The sequence below is a fragment of the Lissotriton helveticus genome, chromosome 4_1 (genome assembly GCF_964261635.1).
Source record: "Lissotriton helveticus chromosome 4_1, aLisHel1.1, whole genome shotgun sequence".
Lineage (NCBI taxonomy): Eukaryota > Metazoa > Chordata > Amphibia > Caudata > Salamandridae > Lissotriton > Lissotriton helveticus.
Genome location: NC_136063.1, coordinates 1,060,883,088 through 1,060,906,246, shown reverse-complemented (window position 1 = coordinate 1,060,906,246; position 23,159 = coordinate 1,060,883,088). Strand labels below are relative to the sequence as shown.

Here is a 23,159-nt window from a genome sequence, read left to right as displayed (position 1 = left end):
AATGGCTGGAACGCCAGGGCGTGACCCTGGTGGCTCAACACCTGGCAGGTTCTCTGAACGCCAGGGCAGACGAGCTCAGCCGTCGGTGCATGATGGATCACGAATGGTGTCTGAACTCGGACGTGGAGCAAGGCCTCTTTCAGCGATGGGGAGAGCCTTGGTTAGATCTATTCGCCACCGAAGAGAACGCGCAATGTCATCAGTTCTGCACGTTGGAATTTCCAAGGCGGCACTCGCTCGGAGACGCTTTTCGTCGCGAGTGGAGTTGCGGTCTGTTGTACGCCTTTCCGCCTATACCACTTCTGCCCAGAGTGCTGAAGAAGATCAAGCGCGACCGGGCCCAAGTCATCCTTGTGGCTCCGGACTGGGCGAGAAGGTACTGGTATCCAGAGCTACTCAGTCTGTCAGTCGATCCCCCGGTTCGTCTGCCTCTTCAGGAGGACCTTCTGTCGCAGCAGCAGGGGACGGTCCTCCACCCGAACCTGTCCAGTCTCCACCTCCATGCTTGGAGATTGAGCAGCGACAGTTGAGGCCATTTGACTTGCCTCCTGAAGTTTGTAACATCATTCTGGCAGCCAGGGGTCCCTCCACAAAGTCGGTATACGCCTGCAGGTGGAACAGATTTGTGGCATGGTGCACAGCAAAGGCTGTGGATCCTCTCAATGCCCCTCTTTCTGAGGTTCTTCTCTTCCTTCTTTCTCTTGCCCAGCAGGGCTCTGCTCTGGGCACTATCAAGGGCTACCTTTCTGCCCTTTCAGCCTTTCTCAGGCTGCCTGATCAACCTTCTTTATTCAAGTCCCCTATTGTAAATAGGTTTCTTAAGGGCATCACACACACGTTTCCTCCTGTTCCGTTTGTGATGCCTCAGTGGGACTTGGACCTGGTTCTTACGTTTCTGATGTGCGCTCCCTTTGAGCCACTTCACAACTGTCCTCTTCGCCTTCTGACTTTGAAGACAGCTTTCCTGGTTGCCATCACCTCTGCCAGGAGAGTGAGTGAGCTCCAGGCCCTTTCTTGTACTCCACCTTTCCTTTCTGTCCATCCGGACAAAGTGATGCTGCGTACCAAACCTTCTTTCCTGCCCAAGGTTGTCACGGCCTTCCACATCGGGCAGTCTATCACCTTGCCAACCTTCTTCCTGCCACCGCATCCCTCTAAAGAGGAAGATCGGCTCCACCGTCTGGACCCAAAACGTGCGCTCTCGTTTTACTTGGATCGCACACGCCAGTTCCGGGTGGATGACCAACTCTTTGTTGGTTACGTGGGCGCTAAGAAGGGGAAAGCAGTGCACAAGAGGACCATCTCCCGGTGGATCATCTTGTGTATTCAGGCATGCTACTCCTTGGCTAGGAAGGAGCCCCCGGTTGGATTGCGGGCTCATTCTACCCGAGCGACGGCGGCTACCGCTGCCCTGGGCAGGGGTGTGCCCTTACAAGACATCTGTCAGGCAGCTACGTGGGCATCGCTGCACACGTTTGAAAGACACTACTGCCTGGACAGCCAAGTCCGGAGGGATGGCTTCTTTGGCCGTTCCGTCCTCCGGACTTTCTGGTGTGATTATTGGTTCGCACACCCACCACCGGGGTTGGTATTGCTGGGGTATCTATTCTAAGGTAAGGAATCTAATACTAACGTGTCTCTTTCAGATGCACAAGTTACTACTTGTGTAACGATATATCTGTAAGAGACATTAGTTAGTATTAGATTCCTTACCGACCCACCCATCCTCCCCGTTCTACGAACCAATATCTAGGGTTAGGGTTGTCCCCTTTCAGGGCCCTAGTTTCAATGGCACCAGTGTTGGTTTTTAACATGGCTCTGCGTTTCTGGCGCGGAAAAGCTGTGTCTAAGAACTGACGTCAGCACGCGGAGGCGGCGTCTAAGTACTCCGACGACGTCATCACGGCGCCGACGACGGACGCGGAGCCGCAGACGACGCCTGCTGACGCGCAAGGGTACTGCTACGCAAAAATGTCCGGATCCAGTCTGACGCCTGGGGATATTCTAAGGTAAGGAATCTAATACTAACTAATGTCTCTTACAGATATATCGTAACACAAGTAGTAACTTGTGCTTCTCGCCCTAAGTGCGCCAGGTATTCCCAGAGGTGGGTCCTGGGCTCACTGTGCCACTGGAATCAAGCTATCCTGGCTGAAGAGGGGTGAAACCCCAAAACTGGTCCTAGGATGCTTGTTTCCGGTCCAGGGAGGACCTGGCTTGGTTGGACTGTTCCCATAAGGCACAGGGTTAAGACTGATTTGCATATGGCCAGGTCTAAACTGGGGTGGCATGGTGAGCAAAAGAATGATGGATTTAACCCGGGTCTCTTGACTGGAGATGAATGTTTTGATTTGTTCAGCATTCCGTCCATCAATTGTGTGTCTTTAGCTTTCTCGTCCTGAGTGCGCCAGGTATGCCCAGACGTGGGTCCTGGACTCACTGTGCCACTGGAATCAAGCTATCCTGCTGAAGAGGGGTGATACCCGGAAACCGGTCCTAGGATGCTTGTTTCCGGTCCAGGGAGGACCTGGCTTGGCAGTTCGGGATGGACTGTTACCATGAGGCACAGGGTCAAGACTGATTTGCATATGGCCAGGTCTAAACTAGGGTGGCATGGTGAGCAAAAGAATAATGGTTTTAACCCAGATCTCTTGACTGGGGTGAATGTTTTGATTTGTTCAGCATTCCGTCCATCAATTGTGTCTTTTGCTTTCTCGCCCGAAGTGTGCCAGGTATGCCCAAACGTGGGTCCTGGGCTCACTGCGCCACTGGAATCAAGCTATCCTGGCTGAAGAGGGGTGAAGCCCCGAAACCAGTCCTAGGATGCTCGTTTCCGGTTCAGGGAGGACCTGGCTTGGCAGTTTGGTGCTGGACTGTTCCCATGAGGCAGAGGGTCAAGACTGATTTGCATATGGCCAGGTGTAAACTGGGGTGGCATGGTGAGGAAAAGAATGATGGATTTAACCCGGGTGTCTCGACTGGGGATTAATGTTTTGATTTCTTCAGCGTTTCGTCCATCAATTGTGTGTCTTTTGCTTTCTTGCCCTAAGTGCGCCAGGTACGCCCAGGCGTGGGTCCTGGGCTCACTGTGCCACTGGAATCAAGCTATCCTGGCTGAAGAGAGGTGAAACCCCAAAAACGGTCCTAGCATGCTTGTTTTCGGGCCAGGGAGGACCTGGCTTGGCAGTTCGGGCATGATTGTTCCCATGAGGCACAGGCAGTGCTTAATTTGTAAAATATTAAGTGCCAGGGCTCTGACCAAGAGGCCACTGCAGCTTGCACCACCCATCTCCCCTGTCATACCTGCCAAAACAACTACTAAGCATCTATCTTGCATGTAAATGCGACAGTTCAGATTATTCCAGGTCCCCAAAGCTAATGACTGGGGAGGCAGGTATTAGTAATTTTTTTAATGTATATTGTATTCCTAAACAACTGTTATACTGCTTATCTCTAAATTACATGAGCAGCGCCGCCTTGCGGCACACTGCCCTAAATGTGATGTTTACAATTAGGAGCCGGTGCTCAGCACCGGAAACCAATTAAGTGCCGGTGCTCAGCACCGGAATGCTCTGGCTCAATTAAGCACTGATGGTCAAGAGTGATTTCCATATGGCCAGGTCTAAACTGGGGTGGCATGGTTAGCACAAGAATGATGGATTTAACCCAGATCTCTTGACTGGGAGGGAATGTTTTGATTTGTTCAGCATTCCGTCCATAAATTGTGTGTCTTTTACTCAATGTTTTCAGTCACCTGGGACAGAAGGGACAATATCCATGAGTCTCCTTGTGGACACGCTGCCATTTTGCTGCGACAAAACAGAGAGGCAGGGTCCCTAGCTTAAATTTCATATAAAGTGACTTGGCCTGGTGAGGTTCTAGCTCATCCAAAAAACCTTCTATGCTGTATTTGTCTTTGAATTCAAGAAGATAGGCTGATAGGGCACCTTTAAGATTGATTTCGATACCCCAGCAGTTTGCTTGGGGGTGGACTATACATTCCTACACCCAATCTGGAGCAGGCAATACATTACAAACCTAATCCAAGGGATCTTGGCTGCCCAAGCAGCGCCAAAACATCCCCTAGGCCCCGTCGGTAAGGCACGAGTTTGGGAGTCACCCAAAGTCCACAGCAGTAGAAAATGGGTCTCCATCCTGTTTTATCAGCACTAGATCTAAGACCAAGATCAAGCCGTAAAGAGATCAGTGGGGAATTAACAGGGAGATCGACTAGGAATCGCATGAAGACATTTTATATTTTATTCTGAGATTTTACATCAATTTGACCCCCATAGCTCTCATCTATCAAGGGTTGCCCGAGGGCTTTAAGGTTGTACATTGGAAGACCTGGAGATATTTGGCGAATTAAGGAACCTCGTTCCGACCTCACAATTCCCCCGAATATTGTGCTCATTTTAGTCTGCACTACAAAGTATGAGGCATCCATTCCAACTTCTCAGTGAGCGTGACTCCTAGATACTCACTTACATGAACTCTCTCCTACTTAACCTCGCTCAAGCGACTGATTGGATCTAGTCGATGTACAGGAATTAAAGACCATATACTTGGTGTTTCCCATCCTAACCTCTGGGCCCCTCTGTTAACAGAAGAGCCCAAACTGATCCAGAAGCTTCTGTAACCCCATGGGTGATTTCAGCCGCGTAGCTAGGGGGAGGAGGGGGGGGGGGCGGGGGCGGTCCGCCCCAGGCGGCACCATTTATGAGGCGGCCGCAACGGGCCTCCAGTGCCGTGGTGCGCGTGCGCCTATTCGCCGCGGTCTAAGTTACTCGTTTTTATTGCCACTCTAGCAAGGATGCTGAAAGTCAGTCAAGCTGTCCCCTGCCTCCCACAGTTGCATTGCATTATCCCCATGTCAACCTGACATCCAACGGTCGGCAACGGTCCTTAATTTAAGGCTCTCCTCCACCCCCCCTCCCCGTCCCCGCCTCGAACAGTCCAGCCAATGCCAGGGCCGTCAATCAGTTGCAGCGTGCTACAAATGACAGCCCTGCAATGGACATTTGGCCAGCCCTCCCCTCGGGCCTCACATCGCGATAGGTGACGCATTACGCGCTCACCACTACGCTCCCGGCTCTCGTCGTCACTGTCGTGAGGAAAGAGAGTCAATGGCGGGCAGTGCTGAGCGCTTTTAATTATACTTAGTCTTAAATTGAAAGAAGAGGTGAGCGAATTTAATTACCTACTTACATGCTGCATTGTGACGTTAGAGGTCATCTGGAAACCGGAACCCTATTGTAATAATACCACTATTTGAGAGCATCAAGCACCTAATCTAGCTGCCCGAACACCCTAACATGTTCATCTCATACTGCCACACACTGGTTTATAGGTCTACTCTATGACGTGACTATTATTCTGAATGCTTGCTTAGTAAGAGACAACATATCTTCATTAGAAGATTGGGGCTGCAATAACCTGTAATGGAGGTCACAAGAATTGAAATAGGACTCTTTTTGACGTTTATAATTTTAAAATGCACATTTACAATAGAAAGTGGGATAATTTCATGGGAAAGTTGAATACAATTATTCGACAAAAGAATCTTTTATTATTTTGCAAGGAATGAATCCTTTTACTAAGAAGGCGAGCAGGCCTGATTTGACATTAAATCACACAAGTGAGCGCCACTTACTGTGAGGAACTTCTCAACTTTTTAGTGTTTGAGTTCCTTATAATTTAATATAATTTCGTATTTCTTGACTTGAGCAATGTAGTGACCTGACAGATGGGCGACTGGACATGAGGGGACACTAGGACCCTGTGGGTCATGAGGGAGGTGACCAGGTCACCGGACACCACATCCTGTTAGGGAATAGGAAGAGGACGGACACAAAGAGAACTGAGCAAGGGGACAGGACGTGCTGAGGCAGGCTGCTGCAGAATACAATAAAGAAGATTACACATACTCACCGGTGTCCTGTGTGTGGTATATTGGCAGTCCGGCTACAAGGATATGACAACTGGCGACGAAGGGAAACGAGCCGACGCGCAGATAGACGCGTGGATCGACATCTGCATGCTGACTTTGCCATCAGGAGTAACGAGGTGCCCACCCTGAATAAGCTGTTCAAAAAAAGAAGAAAGGAGGAGAGGAGCGATATCGGAGCCCACCCGACCGCCTCTGAAGCAAGTGAAGGAACATCTGCGGTAAGCGCGAAGCTTCGAAATTAGACGCGCGAGCTCTCGCGAGAGGCTGAGAGTCTCGGCGGCCATTTTAGATCCAGGCGGCTGGACCAATAGGAAGCGAGAGTGTGGTGGGCGGCCATTTTAAGGTCAGGCGAGAGCGAGATTTCGAGCGCGAGAAGAGCGGCGGCCATTTTAAAGAGGACATCAGAAGAGAAGGGCATTGGAAACAACAGAGCAGCCATAACAGAGTCAGGCAAAAGAAGAAAAAGAAGGAAAAGACTGAAACAAGAGCAAGAGAAGCGAAAGAAAGGGTCATAGAAAAGCCAAAAAGTGCCGACTTAAGCACCAATGGAGCAAATACAAAAAAACAAGCATTTGCAATGCAATAGGTCTCGCATTTGTGAGAGTTAGAGCTATTGGCGTAGTAAATGACAATGTTTTTTACTTTTGTGTTTTGGTTTGGAGTGGATGTATATGGTGTGGAGTCAAATTATGTGGGTTGCATTGGAATTGTGTGGTGTGGAATTGTGTGATGTGTAGTGTATTTGTATAGTTGATTTATGTGGTGTGGTGGATAGATGGATTGAGAGCTGCATAGAATAGATAAAAGGAAGATAGAGAGGCATAGGAAGTTTGTGCATGAAGTGGTGAATGAGCTTAAAATAGACAGGGGAGCAGAAAGACTGTGAGAAAGAAGTGAAGAGCAGGTCACAGACACATAAAGAAGGAGTGCTAAATAATTTTCACGTAAAAATCAAACCAATATTCTGATTTACCAGCCAAGTGAGATTTTGCAACCCTGCATGCCTTCAGATGTGTTATTTGAGTGTTAATAAAGATTACACTCTCTACAATCCTTGTCAAATTAAAGTTCACAGAAAACAACAGATTCCATATCCTCCAGTAGATTGCGCCCATCCCATACTTTGAACTGAGAACAGAAAACAACAGATTCCATATCCTCCAGTAGATTGCGCCCATCCCATACTTTGAACTGAGAACATAAATGAATTGCCGTTTACATGGTGTGGGACACTGGCTCCCCGATGTTGTTAGCTTTTGACACACACGTTGTTGTTTTCTGCAGGGAGCGCCCTCCACCATCAACAAAGAATAATGAGGTAAAAAAGTGCGGATCCGCCGGCACAGCAGTGCCCTCGCGTTTCATATGAGGGGCCACTGCAGTATGCAATAATCAGCCCCTTACGTGGTCTGTCAGCCTGACACGCACGTCTCACATCTGGCTTCTTAGTACTTGCCTTACAGCTGCTTGCCAACTTCTAAAAAGAAACAAGCAATGGCGTTGTAAATGACATTGTCTTTTTACCCCCTGTTGACCCCCGCATTCAGAAAAACCGCACTACAAATTGGCACACATGCATGCACACGCTGAGAAGCACACGTACCCCGTGCGAGAGACACACTAATACATAGAGGCACACGGGTGCACCGAAGCACGTGATCACACACGCAGGCACACTGAGTCTCAGGCACACTGACTCACAGGCACACTGAAGGTTTGGGTCTGAATGGGCCCGTTCAAACCTGGCTGTAGCCTGGTTCCGCTACAGACATGACAGTCTACTTCTTGAAAAAGCGAGTTATATAAGTATATTCTAAAGTGACCCACGGATTTTGACTGGAGCGCTCTTTTGAGACAGCGTTTTCCTTGCTTGACTTTTCAGGACAGCAAGCTTTGCCACCTTGGCTTTGATGGAATTAACGTGGAATTGATCCTCACCTGGCTTGTATTCACGTTTTGTTTTCTTGATTGTTTCGCTTTACATGTATTGTGCTTTCCCTCAAGGCTGCAATTTCCTAGTAACAGCGTGCTGCTACATTTTTGGCCTCGAGAGATCATCTTCGGTGCTTGGAAATAAAAATGTGCTTTCAGTGGGAGAATCAAAACATTGCTTTTAAAATGCAAACGTATCACCAGAAAAATTGTAAGACGCGTAGTTATAAAATATATCATTTCTCACCAGATTTATTTTGAAATGGTGAGTACCTGCACCTCTCAGCACAATGGCAGTATATTTAATGGGAGACTGCAGGCACTTTCAGCAAATCGGTACTCTAAAAAGGGGGAACATCCTTTACAACGCGGATGTTACCCCGCACTACAGTTACGACGCGTCTTTTACAACGCAAGTTGTAACCACGACTTACGCTGGAGGGCGCTCAAGGACAAGGAATAGTAGATTTACTATTCAAACACCTTCCCTACTGTACGTAGGCTGGTGTTGGAATAGTAAATTTAACTATTCTAAGTCCAGCACCCCTACAGCGCAAGTCGTGGTAACGACTTGCGTTGTAAAAAACGTGTTGTAACGGTACGCGTGTACAGTCATACATCCCTAAAAAGTGAGTACCTGAATATATATAACCTCTGCAGAACACTGAATGCCATACGATGTAACCCATGCTGGGCTATATAAGAGAAGCTGCAGGGAGGCAGAGGCGTGCACGCATGCGTATACAAATGACTAATGTGCAATGATATGGTAGTGACGTTATTTCAAAGAATACTTCTATTGAAGGGTGAGGGAAGACTGAGGTAAGAGGGTGGGGAGGGGTTATCAAGCGTGATCTAGGGGGAAAGGGCAACATTCAGAGTCAGGTGCAAGCGGGGATCGACTATATGGATGTGCATAACAACCAAAGCTGCCAACACTGGAGAGGAGTTGGCCTAACGTCTAGGGCGCTAAACCTCGGATCTGGAGAACTGGGTTTGAATCTCGGTAATGACGCTAAAACATCCTGTGATTCTGGGCAAATCACGTAATCTCCCCATGCCTAACAAAAATGAGTGTGTCCCCTCATGTAACGTAACTGGTGCTATCGCTCTGATACCCGATTCGGATTCGGGTCAAGTTCGCGCTATATAAAACTCTGCAAAAAAAAAAACCTCTGGAACTGGGTATCCTGGTTCGAATCTTGACGCTGGCTCAACATCCTGGGATTCTGGGTAAATCATTTAAAATAATCTCCCCATGAATGAATGTGCCCTTGTGTAATGTAACTGGTGCTCATGTAAAGCCTTTCAATAAGCACTCTTGGGTACTGTTTCCACAGGTACACAGTAACCAAGTTACCCAAGTAATTAGGTAGGTTCTAATCTTGCTGAACTACTTGTGTCATTCACCAGTACACATCCTCGGTTAAAGATTTCACAATGTATTTGAAGTATAAGGCACGACCCAGTCTTCTTATAGTTATGAAGTTGTTAGAATCAAGTAATCTGCAATAAGTGCTAACACCTTCCTTTAAAGGGGCCTTACAGTGAATGACGTCACAGTAGATCTCTAAACCTCAGATGACATCACAAAACAATAGAACATTCCAGAAGCCTATTGTTGCTGTTCTCTTTTTTTAGCTAAACTCGAGGGCCCCCTTAACCAATATTTCACAGATGTATGCAGTGCAGCCGTCTTTGCAAATAAGCATGCTTTCCTTCTTTCCAAACTCATGTTTGCTCTTTTTATCCGCATGAGAAAGATGAAAGGGTGCGTTGACTTTGTTGGGATTCAAAATGGTAACACCACAGATGAGAGTACCGCCCTGGGCGCTTAAATCAACACGGGCTACAGATCAAAGCCGTTCACAGCAGTGAAACACTGCGCACCAAGTTTGAAAAGTACCGGTGTTTAGTTGTAAACTCGGGGAAACGGGTAATCTGATGTCAAGGAGTTGGGCGAAAGACCGACCTTCCCCACTCGCCCCTTAAAAAAACAAGGCGTGATAGCAACAAAGATAGGAAGAAGGCCAACAAAGGAAAAATACTGACAAGAAACAGAAAAAGATCCAAGGAAGAAGCAATAGAACGAGGACACGGAGTCAAGAAATGGATAATGGGGAGAAAACGCAACATAAGGAAAGAGTCCGGCAAACGGAAGAGCACATGCAATAAACAGAACGGGGAATCAGCAAATGCAACAGAAGGTCAAGAGATGGAGCTAAGAAATGGAGAACTGGAAGTAATGACAACAAAGAAGTAAGCAGGCCAATGGGATGAGTACAGGCAAGGAATAGAAAGGGGAATCCAACAAGCTAGCAACAAAGCAAAAAATCCCGCCGCCCCCCGTCCCTCACTTACCTACCTCCGGCCGCTGGAACACGCTGTGACGCACACCAGCAAGTCGGCCTGGAGCGCGCCTCGGCAGAGAAGCGGGAGGACAGGAGCGTGACGCGCGTGAACGTGCACGTTGACGTTCCCGCGCGTTCACGGACCTGAGTCGGCTCGTTCACAGCTCTGTGTCGGGCTGCTACTCCCTTGACAGGGAGGAAGGCGACTATAGAACTCGCTGGCGGGAGCGCTTCGCGCTCCAACGCCAGGCGAGCCCTAAAAAGGGAAGGCGAAACAACAAAGAGTAAAGTCAGAAGAGTGCCAGGAAGAGCACAGGAAGCAACGAAAGAGTGCCAGAAAGAGCACCAGAATAGAAGAGTGCCAGGAAGAGCACGGGAAACAACAAAAGAGTGCCAGGAAGAGCACACAAAAGGGTGCCAGGAAGAGCACAGAAAAGAAGAGATATCGCAGGAAACAAACAAAGAGTGCCAAGAAGAGCACAGAAGACAGAAGAGTGCCAGGAAGAGCACCTCAAACAAAGAGTGCCAAGAAGAGCACAGAAAACAGAAGAGTGCCAGGAAGAGCACCTAGAATAGAAGAGTGCCAGGAAGAGCACATACAATAGAAGAGATGGCAGAAACTAAAACAGAAAGACAAAGTGCACAATACAGAAGACCGCCACCCTTCAAGTTGTCTGAGCCACAAGTAGGAATAAAAGAACCAACGTCACTAGAGAATATCGCGTCGCTAGCAAGAGCGGAGGCAAGAGCGACAGCACACGCTAAGGAAATGGAGCGAGGAAAAGACAAACAAATGGAACAAGATCGCGCGGGCAGCTGGAAAAAAGACAGGAATAAACAGGCCACGAGAAAAGACCATGAAGGAACATGCTACGGAGGTGGATTTGAATTTCCACATCGAGGCCCATGCCTAACATTTGGCCAGACATGCAAGAAATGGAACGGGAGAACTGAATATGCCAGCGCACGCCAAGGAGTGCAGCTCAGGAACGACAGAGGAAGACTATGGCGACTGCAAGTGTCAACAAATAGACATGTTGAAACAGGAACAAGGAACTCATCACCAGAATGGGAAGAAGAAGAAGAAAAGACTGAACGACTCTATCTTATGACGGATGTTACCACAGAATCAACGGATGAAGGTACAAAAGGAAAAAGAGGGTGCCTGGTGGACAAAAAAATGAAAAAGACAGAGCACGTGACTATAGGAGTAGGATCACATAAAACAAAGTTTGTGTGGGACAGCGGTGCAACATGTAACATCAGGTGTATATCGGAATACGAAAAGATGAAGAGAAAGCAGACGTTGAGACTGTCCCGAGTTGAGGTTCTCACTTGGGGGTCACGGAAACAAGTGACAAACATTGGGAAATTAACAGAAGAACCGACACATGAAGACCAAAAGATCAAAGAGGACATTCATGTGCTGAAGGGCTACATCCTGGCGCCATGTTTGCTGAGCATCATCACAGCTCAGACAATGGGTCTCATGGCCATGCCAGAGAAAAGAAGCATCCTAAAAGAATACCCCAAGCAGCGCACTGAACTGACTGTAAATGCCGGCCCAGTGGGACCGGGAGCAATATTGGCACAACACAAAGCAGGAAAAGATTCCCCAAGACACATGGTGGCATATGGGAGCAAAAGTCTATCAAACGTAGAAGAAGGATACTCCCAGCCGAGATACTCCCAGCCGGAAAAAGAGAGCTTGGCGGCAAGATGGGCGTGTGAACGCTACCACATGGTCATCCACAGAAGGCTGTTCACAATCATAACAGATCACCAAGCACTGATGATAACATACGGACACCCAAACGGAGAGAGACTGCCCAGGATAGAGAAGTGGGGGACAAGGCTGATGGATTATAACGTCAAAATGATACACAAGCCGGGGAAGGAACACCACACAGCAGATGATATTTCAAAGCAAACCCTACCACAAGTGTCCCAAGAGGCAAAAATGGCGAAGGAACAGCTAAAGTTTGCACGAAAGAATAACACACCGGCAACGATAACAGTAAAGGAACTACAACAAGAGACAAAACAAGACATCACCATGCAGACAATAATGAAGGTGACCAAACAGCAAAGGTGGAGGCACAACAACAACAACAGCAGCTGGGGGAAAAAAGTATTGAAGGAAGAGCTGTTGGCGTTCAAAAAGATTAGCGAAGAACAATCAGAAGGCGAGAACGGAATAGTGATGAGGCACCAAGATAGTAATACCACGGACGCTGAGAAGAAGGAAAATGGTGCGGGAAAAAGTATGGTTCCCGGGACGTGACAACATGGGAGAAGAAAGTGTGATGTACTGTCACATCTGCCAAATAACGGGGCCCACATCAAAGCAGAAGCCACTGCAAATGTCCGCACTTCCACAAACATCAGCCAATGCAACTTTGCCAGCTTCGAATGACATATTGGCAGCAGGGGTGTCACCGCAGACACAACAAATAGACAATGGACCACCATTCTCAAGTGACGAATGCAAAAGGCTCATGGAGTACCTTGGGATGAACGATCGACGAATAGCGTCTCTGTGGCCGCAAGAAAAGAGAATGGCCGAACGATCTATGGGAACGATCAAAAAGGCAACACAGAGCAACAAGCTAACACAGATCTCAATTGGACAAGGACTATGTCAGGTGCTGAGAGACTGTCGAAACACCGCTCACAGCCCCACAAGAAGATGCCCTGCAGAGCTGGTGTTGGGGCGATCAAGTGGGACGAGGTTGCCTCAAGTGAAAGAAGTGGAAAGGGTGGAACAAAAAGACGTAGCTGAAAGAGACAAAGAAGCGACAACAAGAATGAAGGCGTATGCTGATCGGAAGAGACATGCAACAGATGCGAAAGCGAAAGAAGGAGACACTGCGCTAGTCCGACAAAGACAACAACGGAAGTCAGACAGCACTTTCGCAAAAGACCCACTGACGGTAACGGAAGTGAAAGGGCAAATGATAACGGCGTCAGCAGGACAATACCACATCACCAGGAATGGGTCGTACTCTAGAGAATTGAAGACAAAAGAAGAGGAGCGGCCGAAACGTGGGCTGAAGAAAGACGCCAAAGAGGAAACAGCACAAGAGGATTTAATAGAACAAAGACAAAAGAGAGAAGGCAAGAAGCCCAAGAGACTGATTGAGGAGATGCAAAGCAACGGAGACCGGTGGACACATTTTTCCGTATATCAATGTCTATCTCTCTCTCTCTCTCTCTCTCTCTCTCTCTCTCTCTCTCTCTCTCTCTCTCTCTCTCTCGATACCTCTCCAGTATCATCAGCAAATACTGTCACCATAAAAGAGTTTGACAATGTCTGGTGAAATGTACCAAAGATTTGTTGTATGTACTAAAGATTTGTTTGCGACAAGGGGGGAGGTGTAGTGACCTGACAAATGGGCGACTGGACATGAGGGGACACTAGGACCCTGTGGGTCATGAGGGAGGTGACCAGGTCACCGGACACCACATCCTGTTAGGGAACAGGAAGAGGACGGACACAAAGAGAACTGAGCAAGGGGACAGGACGTGCTGAGGCAGGCTGCTGCAGAATACAATAAAGAAGATTACACATACTCACCGGTGTCCTGTGTGTGGTATATTGGCAGTCCGGCTACAAGGATATGACAAGCAATACCAAACTAACAGAGGATGCAATTACCTCCACCTTTGAGGGTGAATGGAACAAAATACAATGCGTTACGGACGAAGAGGCTCTGCACAAATTGTCGCGGTACCATTGAAGGGATACAAAATAAAATACTGCGCCGAAGACACGATAAACAAACCCCAAAGTAAAGACACATGTAAAAGGGGCAATGGGTGCCGGGTTTGGCAGCGGGAGAGGTTACGTACATTGAGGGTGCATCTGGGTGCTTACTGATCGCACATAACTGCAGCTTTGCCCCCTGGGGTGCTGCACACCAGATTGTCGCAGTTGGGTCGTTTCCTTTGGGCCCCTGTGGGTCGACGCATCTGTGAGTGGCCCCTGACTTTATCCTGCCCTGCACGCTGCACATTGCCGTCAACCTTGCACCACTACCTATCGACCTCGTACTGTTGGTGGGGGCACGCCGGCAGGCATACTATCCCTCTGCTGCCTTCCTTCACTGCCAGCCCGCCTCCCTCACCCGCAGCACCGCCAGGCAGCCCTCGGTGCGAGCAACGGGGGGCCGCAGCCCAGACATGAATACAAGCCCCCCCAACACCTCCTCTCCTCAGTGAATAACAGAAGGCAATAACACGTAGGTTTTGTTTGAAGTTTTATATAGCGCGAACTCGACCCAAATGTATTGGAGCGCTTTATATGAGCAGCAGGACACATTCATTTTCGGTATGCATGGAGAGATTGCATTATTTGCCCCGAATCACCGGAGCCAACAGAGTTTAGAACCCAGCTCTTACATTCAAATGTCAGCAGCTCCGACCGTTAAGATACATCCTCTCCTTGGGTCTACACTATGATAGGATAGGAGCCCATCGCTAAATTATGCAACTGACAGCACTAAAACATTGAAAACCAGGCAAATTAAATACTTAAATACCCTGGGGACAGTTGCCCCCAAAAATATTGAATGGTGGGGTATCACAGCGTAAATGCATGCAGACAGTAGGTTTGTTCTCCATGCCTCGCGCAACAGCGAGACTCCAGGAATTAACTTAGCACTGCAGGCCGCGATTCCAAGGTAGTAGCTCTACTGCGAGGCTGCAGAGGGTAGGAGTGAAGCTTGTCTCGAAACGCAGAGTGCTAAAGCACAATCGAAACAACACTGACAAGGGTTAGCGTGTAAAACGAACTGTAACGAGCACAGTAATGTCAGTGCCCAGAATGGCTATAGGCCGATAAGAGGACAGGTGGGTAGGGTCCCTGTCCAGTTTGAGTAGGGAGATGAGGATATGAGGAGGGACTCCCGGAGGGATGCAGGAAGTTCCCCAGTAGTAAGTGCCTTGGATATGTAAAAAGAACAATTGATGGACAGAATGCAGAACAATGTCATACATTCACCCCCTGGCTTGGCAGTTCGGGCTGGACTGTTCCCATAATGAACAGGCTCAAGATTTGCATATGGCTGGATCCAAACTGGGTTGGTGCGGTGAGCAAAAGAATGATGGATTAAACCCAGATCCTTGTGACTGGGGGGTGAATGTTTGCACTGCTCTAGGGGATTATTTTAAAAGGGAGCCGAGGGCAGTGTTCATTGTAGGTACTTTTTTATTGCACAGTGTGTCTAATGGTTATTTACATCTGGTATGGCTTAATGTTATCCTTAGAAAGGATTTCTGCTGTTATAGCGACATTCAAGTGTTGGCTGTCCAGGGATGCAACTGGTCTCACTTCTGATGGACATTATAAACATTTCTGAATCTGCATCTAGTGCACAGTGGAGAATTTGGATGTATTTATTATATTATTACAAGTCAGACCTAACAATAAAGTCATATTAACCTTAGTGTTGTTTGTGCTGAGGCTGCTCTGAAGGAGAGATGCACTATTACAAGCTGGTTTTGTGTCCCAAGAGCACACGTCTTTTCATTCCCAGGTAGTTGGTTGCTGCTGCTTGGAAGTAATGACAGGGCGCGACCCCTGATTGTTGCCTTTGGGCCATCAGAGTGGGCTGTCACTGTATCCAACCTGTGTTGGCAAGGGAGGAGCTGACTGGCTGACCCCTTTGTGCTGTATTTAGTTCTAAGGGCACACAGTGAGTCATTCCCTGTGAATAATTAATTTGCTGTTTTTGAAAGGTAAAGAATCACAGGCTTCGACACTGTTAAGTTGGTTTTGGGTCCCCAGAGCACATCGTGCGTTTGTGCAGGTCCCCACTGCTTTAATGGGGGGACTATGAAGTATGGTCATTTAATGTCCGCTGTAGATGATGGATCCCTGAACAGTGTCATGTATGTGCATGTTTGCATTGTGCTGAGGGGTAATAGTTCACACAGCTCTCTGATGGATGTCACATGCGGTTTTTCTGAATCTCCAGATAGATCATGCAGTCTGTGTGTTTTCTTTTGTACTGCCAGTCACCGGTGTATTCAACTGTGTAGCCTTTGATCGTGTCATGTATGTGCATGTAAATTGCATGATCGAGGTAACTACTATTAGCAGCAATACTACGTGTCTCTTGGACATCTTCCAAGTGCTCCCCGTCCTTTTTCCCCAGCACCCCTCTCCCCCCCCAAGGGGCGGCAATCTGAGGGCTAGCCCCGGGCGCCACAAGCTCTAGCTACGCCCCTGGGTGATTTTGTTGGAACCTTTCCCTCAGCTACACTCGGGGAATAATTTTCACACTACTCTAGGTATGTCACCAGGTCATTGAATAAAATAAATATGTTTGGAGCTAGACCACACCCTTGCCTCACACCCTGATTGACTGGGACAGGGTCTGTCAGCTCGCCCTTGGGTCCACATCTTACCTGAGTGAAATTATTAGTTGGCACCTGATAACATCCAGAGGTACTTTGGGATCCAAATTTCCACCACAACTTCCACAAACACTCCCTAGATATCCATTATCATTTATCTGTGAAAAGACATTTGTCTTTTATGTATCACTTAGGAAGAGATATTCAGAATGTATGATTTTAAAAACCATACCCATGAAGGAAGACTAGGATTACAATAATAAGATGAGTGTAATACCTGTGTTGCCTTTATACATACCGAATGTGAGGATGTCCATTAAAATGAAGGTTTTTCCGACATTTTCTGATTTTCTTGACACCTCTTATTGCAATGGAAAACAACTGATTAGAGTGTATACCTGATTACAATGTGCTAAAGAAAGTGGGTCATGGATGCATGCTGTGGTGTATTCAGTGTATCTTTAATGAAGCAACTATGCCCTGGCCTATACAATTTGCATTTGTAGATGACATTTCACTTCTCCAACGTCTTTTAATTCTCTTTTCTGCAGTGCAAATGGCCGGAGCGTTGATGACTTAAAGCGAAGAATGTATATGGTAAGGTTCAATCATATGACTTTGAGATGGAGAGTGATAAACTTAACATTGGTGGCTCGACTAGGTGCAGAAAGTGATTTGCTGTGCACCAAACGAAGTCGCAGGAATATTGCCAGCCCAGTGCAATCAGAAAGTGGTCTCACAAAATAGCCTCTATGATTACAAATGGTGTTGCATGGAATGTTTTTGAATGATGTTAGCTGTCAAAAAGTATTATTAAAATACAAATTGATAAATGCCATTAACTCATTGTGCATCTTGAATCTCACAGTCTGTGTTGTGTATTAATACATTCCAAAGTTGTTTTTACACTTGTAATTTAATTTTTTTGTGTAGTTCTGACTGTCTATCTGCAAACACTATACACACTGATGAACTTAGCCACCTACTTGTTCAAACTGTTTGATTTTTTTCTCTATGATTATGATGACAGAGATATATAAACATATAGTACTACCAGACGACCTGAATGCTAAAGTCTCTATTCATGCTTTAAGGTTATTCGCAAATGAATCTGAAAAGGAAGCCTGACAAATCCCCTCAGCTATTTTCCCTTCTAACTGTAGAGCGGATATAAGAGGATTGCTTCAACTAGAAGGTCTAAGGAATATTGAATATAGTAAATGGAAGAAAAGAGATTTATATCCTAGTGAATATTACTAATAAATCTCTCTCGAGTGGCCCCATTATTGATTATGTAATTGTTCCATTTTCCACGTTTAATATGATAACACATATGGAAGTCCTAGATAATCCTTATTGTGACCATATGTTGATCTACTGTGTGATTGACGTAACCTGGATTTTTAAAGATGTATCAGTGGGATTCAATGGACCTACTGGTAGAATTCATTGACACTCCAATACATCTGCAACACTAAAAGAATAATTTACACATTATTAGGAGATTCACATCTTTTTTCCCCCCGACTCACTAATTAAGCACAGAATCTGTCTAAAAACCTTGGTTTCCGCCTGTAAAATAACCACCTTACCCTCCCACCAGAGATTACATCTTAACCCGGTAATGGGTTTTCAACAGGGAGATAAACAGATAGTGAGGATACAATACCAGGCCTTTTCCGTTGTACGAAACAAATTAATTAATTAATTAATTAAGCAAATTAATTAATCTTCTGAAAAGGAGCAGGTATAGGAAAACATTTTCTCTAAAGAAAAGAGAAGAAGGCTACAATTGGGTTCAGTTAAAGGAAGCAGCCTCTTGTTTAGTTGACAAAAGATATTGGGAATTATTTCTAACAGCTGTGGCACCTGAGAAAAGTCCTTCTGTGTTACATTAATGAAAGCAATTTGGAGAACCTACCTCGAAGAACTAATCAGATAACAGTGATTCTGTGTGGGTTCATACTCTCCTTATTGAATTTTCTTCTCCCCCAGTATGCTGGGCTCCATCTACAAATGAGATTGTGGGCATTATTAAGGGAATGAGGTCCTTGGGCAATGGGCCTGGACAAAGTGCTCATTACTGTTACAATCATTGTTGTGGACCTCTTACCTCCCCATTTTGCTCACTGTTATAGTATACTGTTACTTCCCCTTATTGGGTTGGAAGTATTATAATCATGCTACATAAAAGGAGTACACAACCTCTCCCTGGCAACTATTGCCAAGTAGCATTGGTTGATGCAGTAGGGAAAATATTTTCTAGGATTATCTAGAATACCTTACAGAGTGTTGACTCACCAACGGTTCCAGCTTTCTTCGTGGCCGGGCTTTGCTCCGCCGCAGCACCAGCAGCTAAGGGCCGGGCCTTGCTCCGCCTGCTCCCCGGCCTGGCTTGGCTCCGCCGGGTCCCCCCCCCCACCAGTGACGCCGTCCGCAGCGCCAGGAGGCGCATGTGATCGTGGGCTGTCGGCGGACTGGAAAATCAGGCGAGGAGGCCGGATATAGTGGGCAATAGTGTTCTTTTATTGCACACCGAAAAGATCGTAGGACAAGAGAGGGAACAAAGATATGGTTTCTTGAGGGCTGTATCGTCTTCTTCTTCTGTTGCCGCCGGGTGTTGTGGGGACCAGTGGTGTTCCGGGTCTTGGGTGTAGACGTCCGTAGATGACCGGGAAGGCTCCTCGGAGGGCAGTAAGAGAAAAAGAAGGAGCCGTTAGTCCTACTGGGGCTAGAGGCCGGATACCGTTCACCGTTACCAGGGGTGATGAGGTAGAAAGGACCGTGAGGAAGGGGTAGGAAGGACGAAGAAGGAAGAGAATATAGTAATTGGTGATCGAGAGGGTTCGTGTGGGGGCGGTCTCTGTACAGTGCAAAGTGCTGTATGCTATATACAAGGTGTCTTATTACTACAGTGGACGTGTCTATGATAGAGGGAGTAATTACACGGGAGGGGGTCGTACTATGTACACAAAGCACCTAGCGTGCTACAGGAAGGAGACTGGTACTCGCGCGCTCCGCCGTAACTCTCCTCCGAGTTACGGCCGCTCTTCAGCCACCTCCGTGGGACTCCACCAGCCTTCCGACCACTCCTCGATTTCTCCGCTCCCGTCTTCTCCTTCCGTCGTAACGCCAGTCGAAATCTCCTGCCACGATACTCCGACGTCTGCTGTCTCTCGCCCTCCGTCTTTTCTGTGTCCGGCCGTCGGCAGGGAGGTGGGACTTCCGGGGTCAGGGGGAAGTCCTTCCGGTCCGTCGTCTCTTCCGATTGGGTCCTGCAACAGAGTGAGGGGCGGGTGTTCCGTTGTCACGGACGTTGTGGTGGTCGTTTCGGTTTGCGTGTCCTGGAAGGGAGAGCAGAGGAGGGGTGATACTCGTGATGGGGTGTGTAGGGATCTCGCGACCCGCGGGGAAACATCACATTCCCTTCCCCTAGCTGTCCTTCTTGTACGGGTGGGGGACATGGGATAGCGAGAGAGGTAGTCTGCATTGCCCTGGTCCACACCTTTCCGATGTACTGTTGTGAAGTGGTAGGGTTGGAGCGACAGAAACCAACGGAGGACTCGGTCATTGTGTCCTTTATTCCGAGCCATCCACTCCAGGGGAGTGTGATAAGTGTAAATGGTAAAGTCCCGACCCTCCAAGTAGTATCGGAGGCTCTCCACCGCCCACTTGATAGCCAGGGCTTCTTTCTCCACCACGGCATAGTTTTTTTCTTGTGGAAATAGCTTCCTACTAAGGTAGAGGATGGGTTTATCGTTCCCTAGGGGGTCTTTTTGGGATAGTACCGCCCCTAGTCCTTGTTCCGAGGCATCTGTCTGGAGCAGGAAGGGTTGGGAGTAATCAGGACTCACCAACACAGGACTTGATGTCAGGGCGTTTTTCAAGTCGGTAAATGCCTGCCACAACGATGGTGTTGGATTTCGAAGGACTGATTCAGTTTTGGAGGATTTTTTTAACAGGTCCGTGAGCGGCGCTGCTCTTTGCGAAAAGTTAGATACAAACCTTCGATAATAGCCTAAGAGGCCCAGAAATGCATGAAGGTGTCTCCTGGTCTGGGGAAAAGGGAGAGATTGGATAGCCTCGGTCTTGCTTTTCTGGGGACGGATGAGACCCTCACCCAGGAGATATCCCAGATACTTAACTGTCTGGGCTGCTATGGTGGTTTTGGCTGGGTTTATCGTGAACCCATAAGACCCCAGAGAAGTGATGACCTTGTGGAGGTGATCTAGGTGTTGTGCCCAGTCATCACTGTAAATGACGATATCGTCCAGATAAGCGCCCGCATACAGGGTGTGGGGTCTTAGAATGTGGTTCATTGCACGTTGGAATGTAGCAGGTGCGCCATGGAGGCCGAAAGGGAGTACTAGGAACTGGTATAAACCTTCAGGAGTGGAAAACGCCGTCTTTTTCCTGTCCTCCTCTCTGAGGGGGATCTGCCAATACCCCTTACAGAGGTCGAGCGTGGAGATATACCGGGCCTTCCCTATGCGTTCGACCATCTCATCGACGCGAGGCAACGGATATGTATCGAAGGAGGAAATCTTGTTGACTTCTCGGAAGTCAATACAAAACCTGACAGACCCGTCAGGTTTGGGTACAAGGACAATCGGGGAGTTCCATTCGCTCACCGAGGGTTCTACTATGCCCATCTCCAACATCTTTTCTGTTTCTCGTTTTATGACCGCCCTACGGGCTTCGGGGACCCTATATGGCCTTTGCCGGACCACCTTCCCAGGTACCGTTTGTATGGCGTGTTCTGTGATGGTGGTATGTCCGGGTGCGGAGGAAAACACCTGGTGTAAGGGAAACAGAACATCCTTTAGTTCAAGACTCTGTGGTGTGGGTAAGTCAGGATCAATACAGGGGGAAAAGGAGAGGGGAGTACCAGAAAGAGAGCTAGACAGGACGGGACGAGGGCCTTCCCATTTCTTTAGAAGGTTCACGTGATATATTTGTGTAGTACCACGTGTGGGGTCCAGGTCTAACTCGTAGGTGACAGGGGTCACCTGTCAAAGGATGGCATAAGGGCCCTGCCATTGCCCTAGGAGTTTCTGGTCTGAGGACGGCATCATCAAAAGAACCCAATCCCCGACGGAAAAGGTCCGTGGTTTTGTGCCCTTATCATATTGTCCCTTCTGTTTATTTTGTGCGTTCTCTAGGTTTTGGCGGACGATGTCCCTTATCACAGACAGGTGTGTCTTTAGGTTGTCCATGTATTCGGGGAGAGGGCGCGTACGGTCTGGTTCTATTTCCCATGCTTCTTGGGCCATGTCCAATAAGGTTCAAGGGGGTCGACCATATAGTAATTCATAGGGCGAGTAACCGGTGCTGCTCTGTGTAGTACAACGGATAGCGAACAACGCAAGGGGTAGCATATCCTCCCACCTTTTTGCTTGTAACCCCAGCAATTTCTTTAGAGTCTGTTTCAACGTGGCGTTGTACCTCTCCACTAACCCATCGGTTTGCGGATGGTACGCCGAGGTTCTGATCTGTTTAATCCCTAGTTGGGAGCAGACTTGCCTCATCAGAGCCGAGACAAAGGGAGTGCCCTGATCGTTCAGGATTTCCCGGGGAAACCCCACCCTAGAAAACACTGAAATGAGGTCTTTGGCGATGTTCTGGGTGGTGGGTTGGCATAGAGGTAGGGCTTCAGGGAAGCGCGTGGCATAGTCCACGATGACTAGGGCATAGCGGCAGCCGCTTCGAGAGGGTAACAGGGGCCCTATAATGCCCATCCCTACTCTGCTGAATGGGACATCGATAACAGGAAGGGGCCGTAGGGGTACCCCAGGGGGCCGATACCTGCTGTGTTTCTGGCACACGGGGCACTCCCTGCAATACGTCTTGATGTGTTGATATACCCCGGGCCAATAAAACTTGTCTAAGATCATCTGACTGGTTTTTTCGTCGCCAAAGTGACCCCCCAGGAGGTGGCTATGGGCAAGGAACAGGACCTTATCTCGAAAAGGTCCAGGGATCAGAAGATGGGGTTTTTGCTGGGTCCCTCCCTTGCGATACAACAACCCATGTTTCTTGAAGAAGTAGGGACCTACCGTAAGGGGATCCTCGTTGTCTAATGCTTTTCCCCACGCTTCCTGTAGGACAGGATCTTCTCGCTGTGCTGCCCTGAAGTCCCTGTCGGTCTGCCGGGGGTGGTCGTCCGGGATCACGGGGAAGACACCGGTGTACTCTCTCCTTTCCTTCTTCTTTTGTGCTTTGGTTTTCTGGGGTTTGGGTTCCTTCGCAGAGGCGGAGTCACCCTGAGGAAAAGGCGCGTCTTCCCACCATCGGGTCAGGGACTCGGTAGTGTCCTGTAGAAGTCCCGGTAGACCGGAATAGTCGCTCCCCAGTATGGCCTGTTCTGGCAGAGCTGGCACAAGACCTACGCTGAGGGTGGTTCCGGGATCCTTAGGGTGTCGGACATGTACTTGGGTGGTGGGGTATCTTTTCGTATCGCCATGGACACATTGAATGGCGACCATACCAGACGGTGGGCTAACAGGGTGGTTCAAGTCCTGAGGTCTGAGTACGCTCTGTCGACACCCAGTGTCCGCCAGAACCAT

The 23,159-nt window shown here is 48.1% G+C and overlaps 1 protein-coding gene across 1 annotated transcript in view; it reads left to right on the top strand.

Annotated features, from left to right (window-relative positions):
- The window catches only part of LOC144828980 (fibrous sheath-interacting protein 2-like), a 364,242-nt gene that overhangs the window by 92,914 nt on the left and 248,169 nt on the right, over positions 1-23,159 (top strand). The window contains exon 2 of the mRNA XM_078687657.1: positions 17,145-17,190. Within this exon, the coding sequence (XP_078543783.1) occupies positions 17,145-17,190 (46 nt within the window). The remainder of the gene's footprint in view (positions 1-17,144; positions 17,191-23,159) is intronic.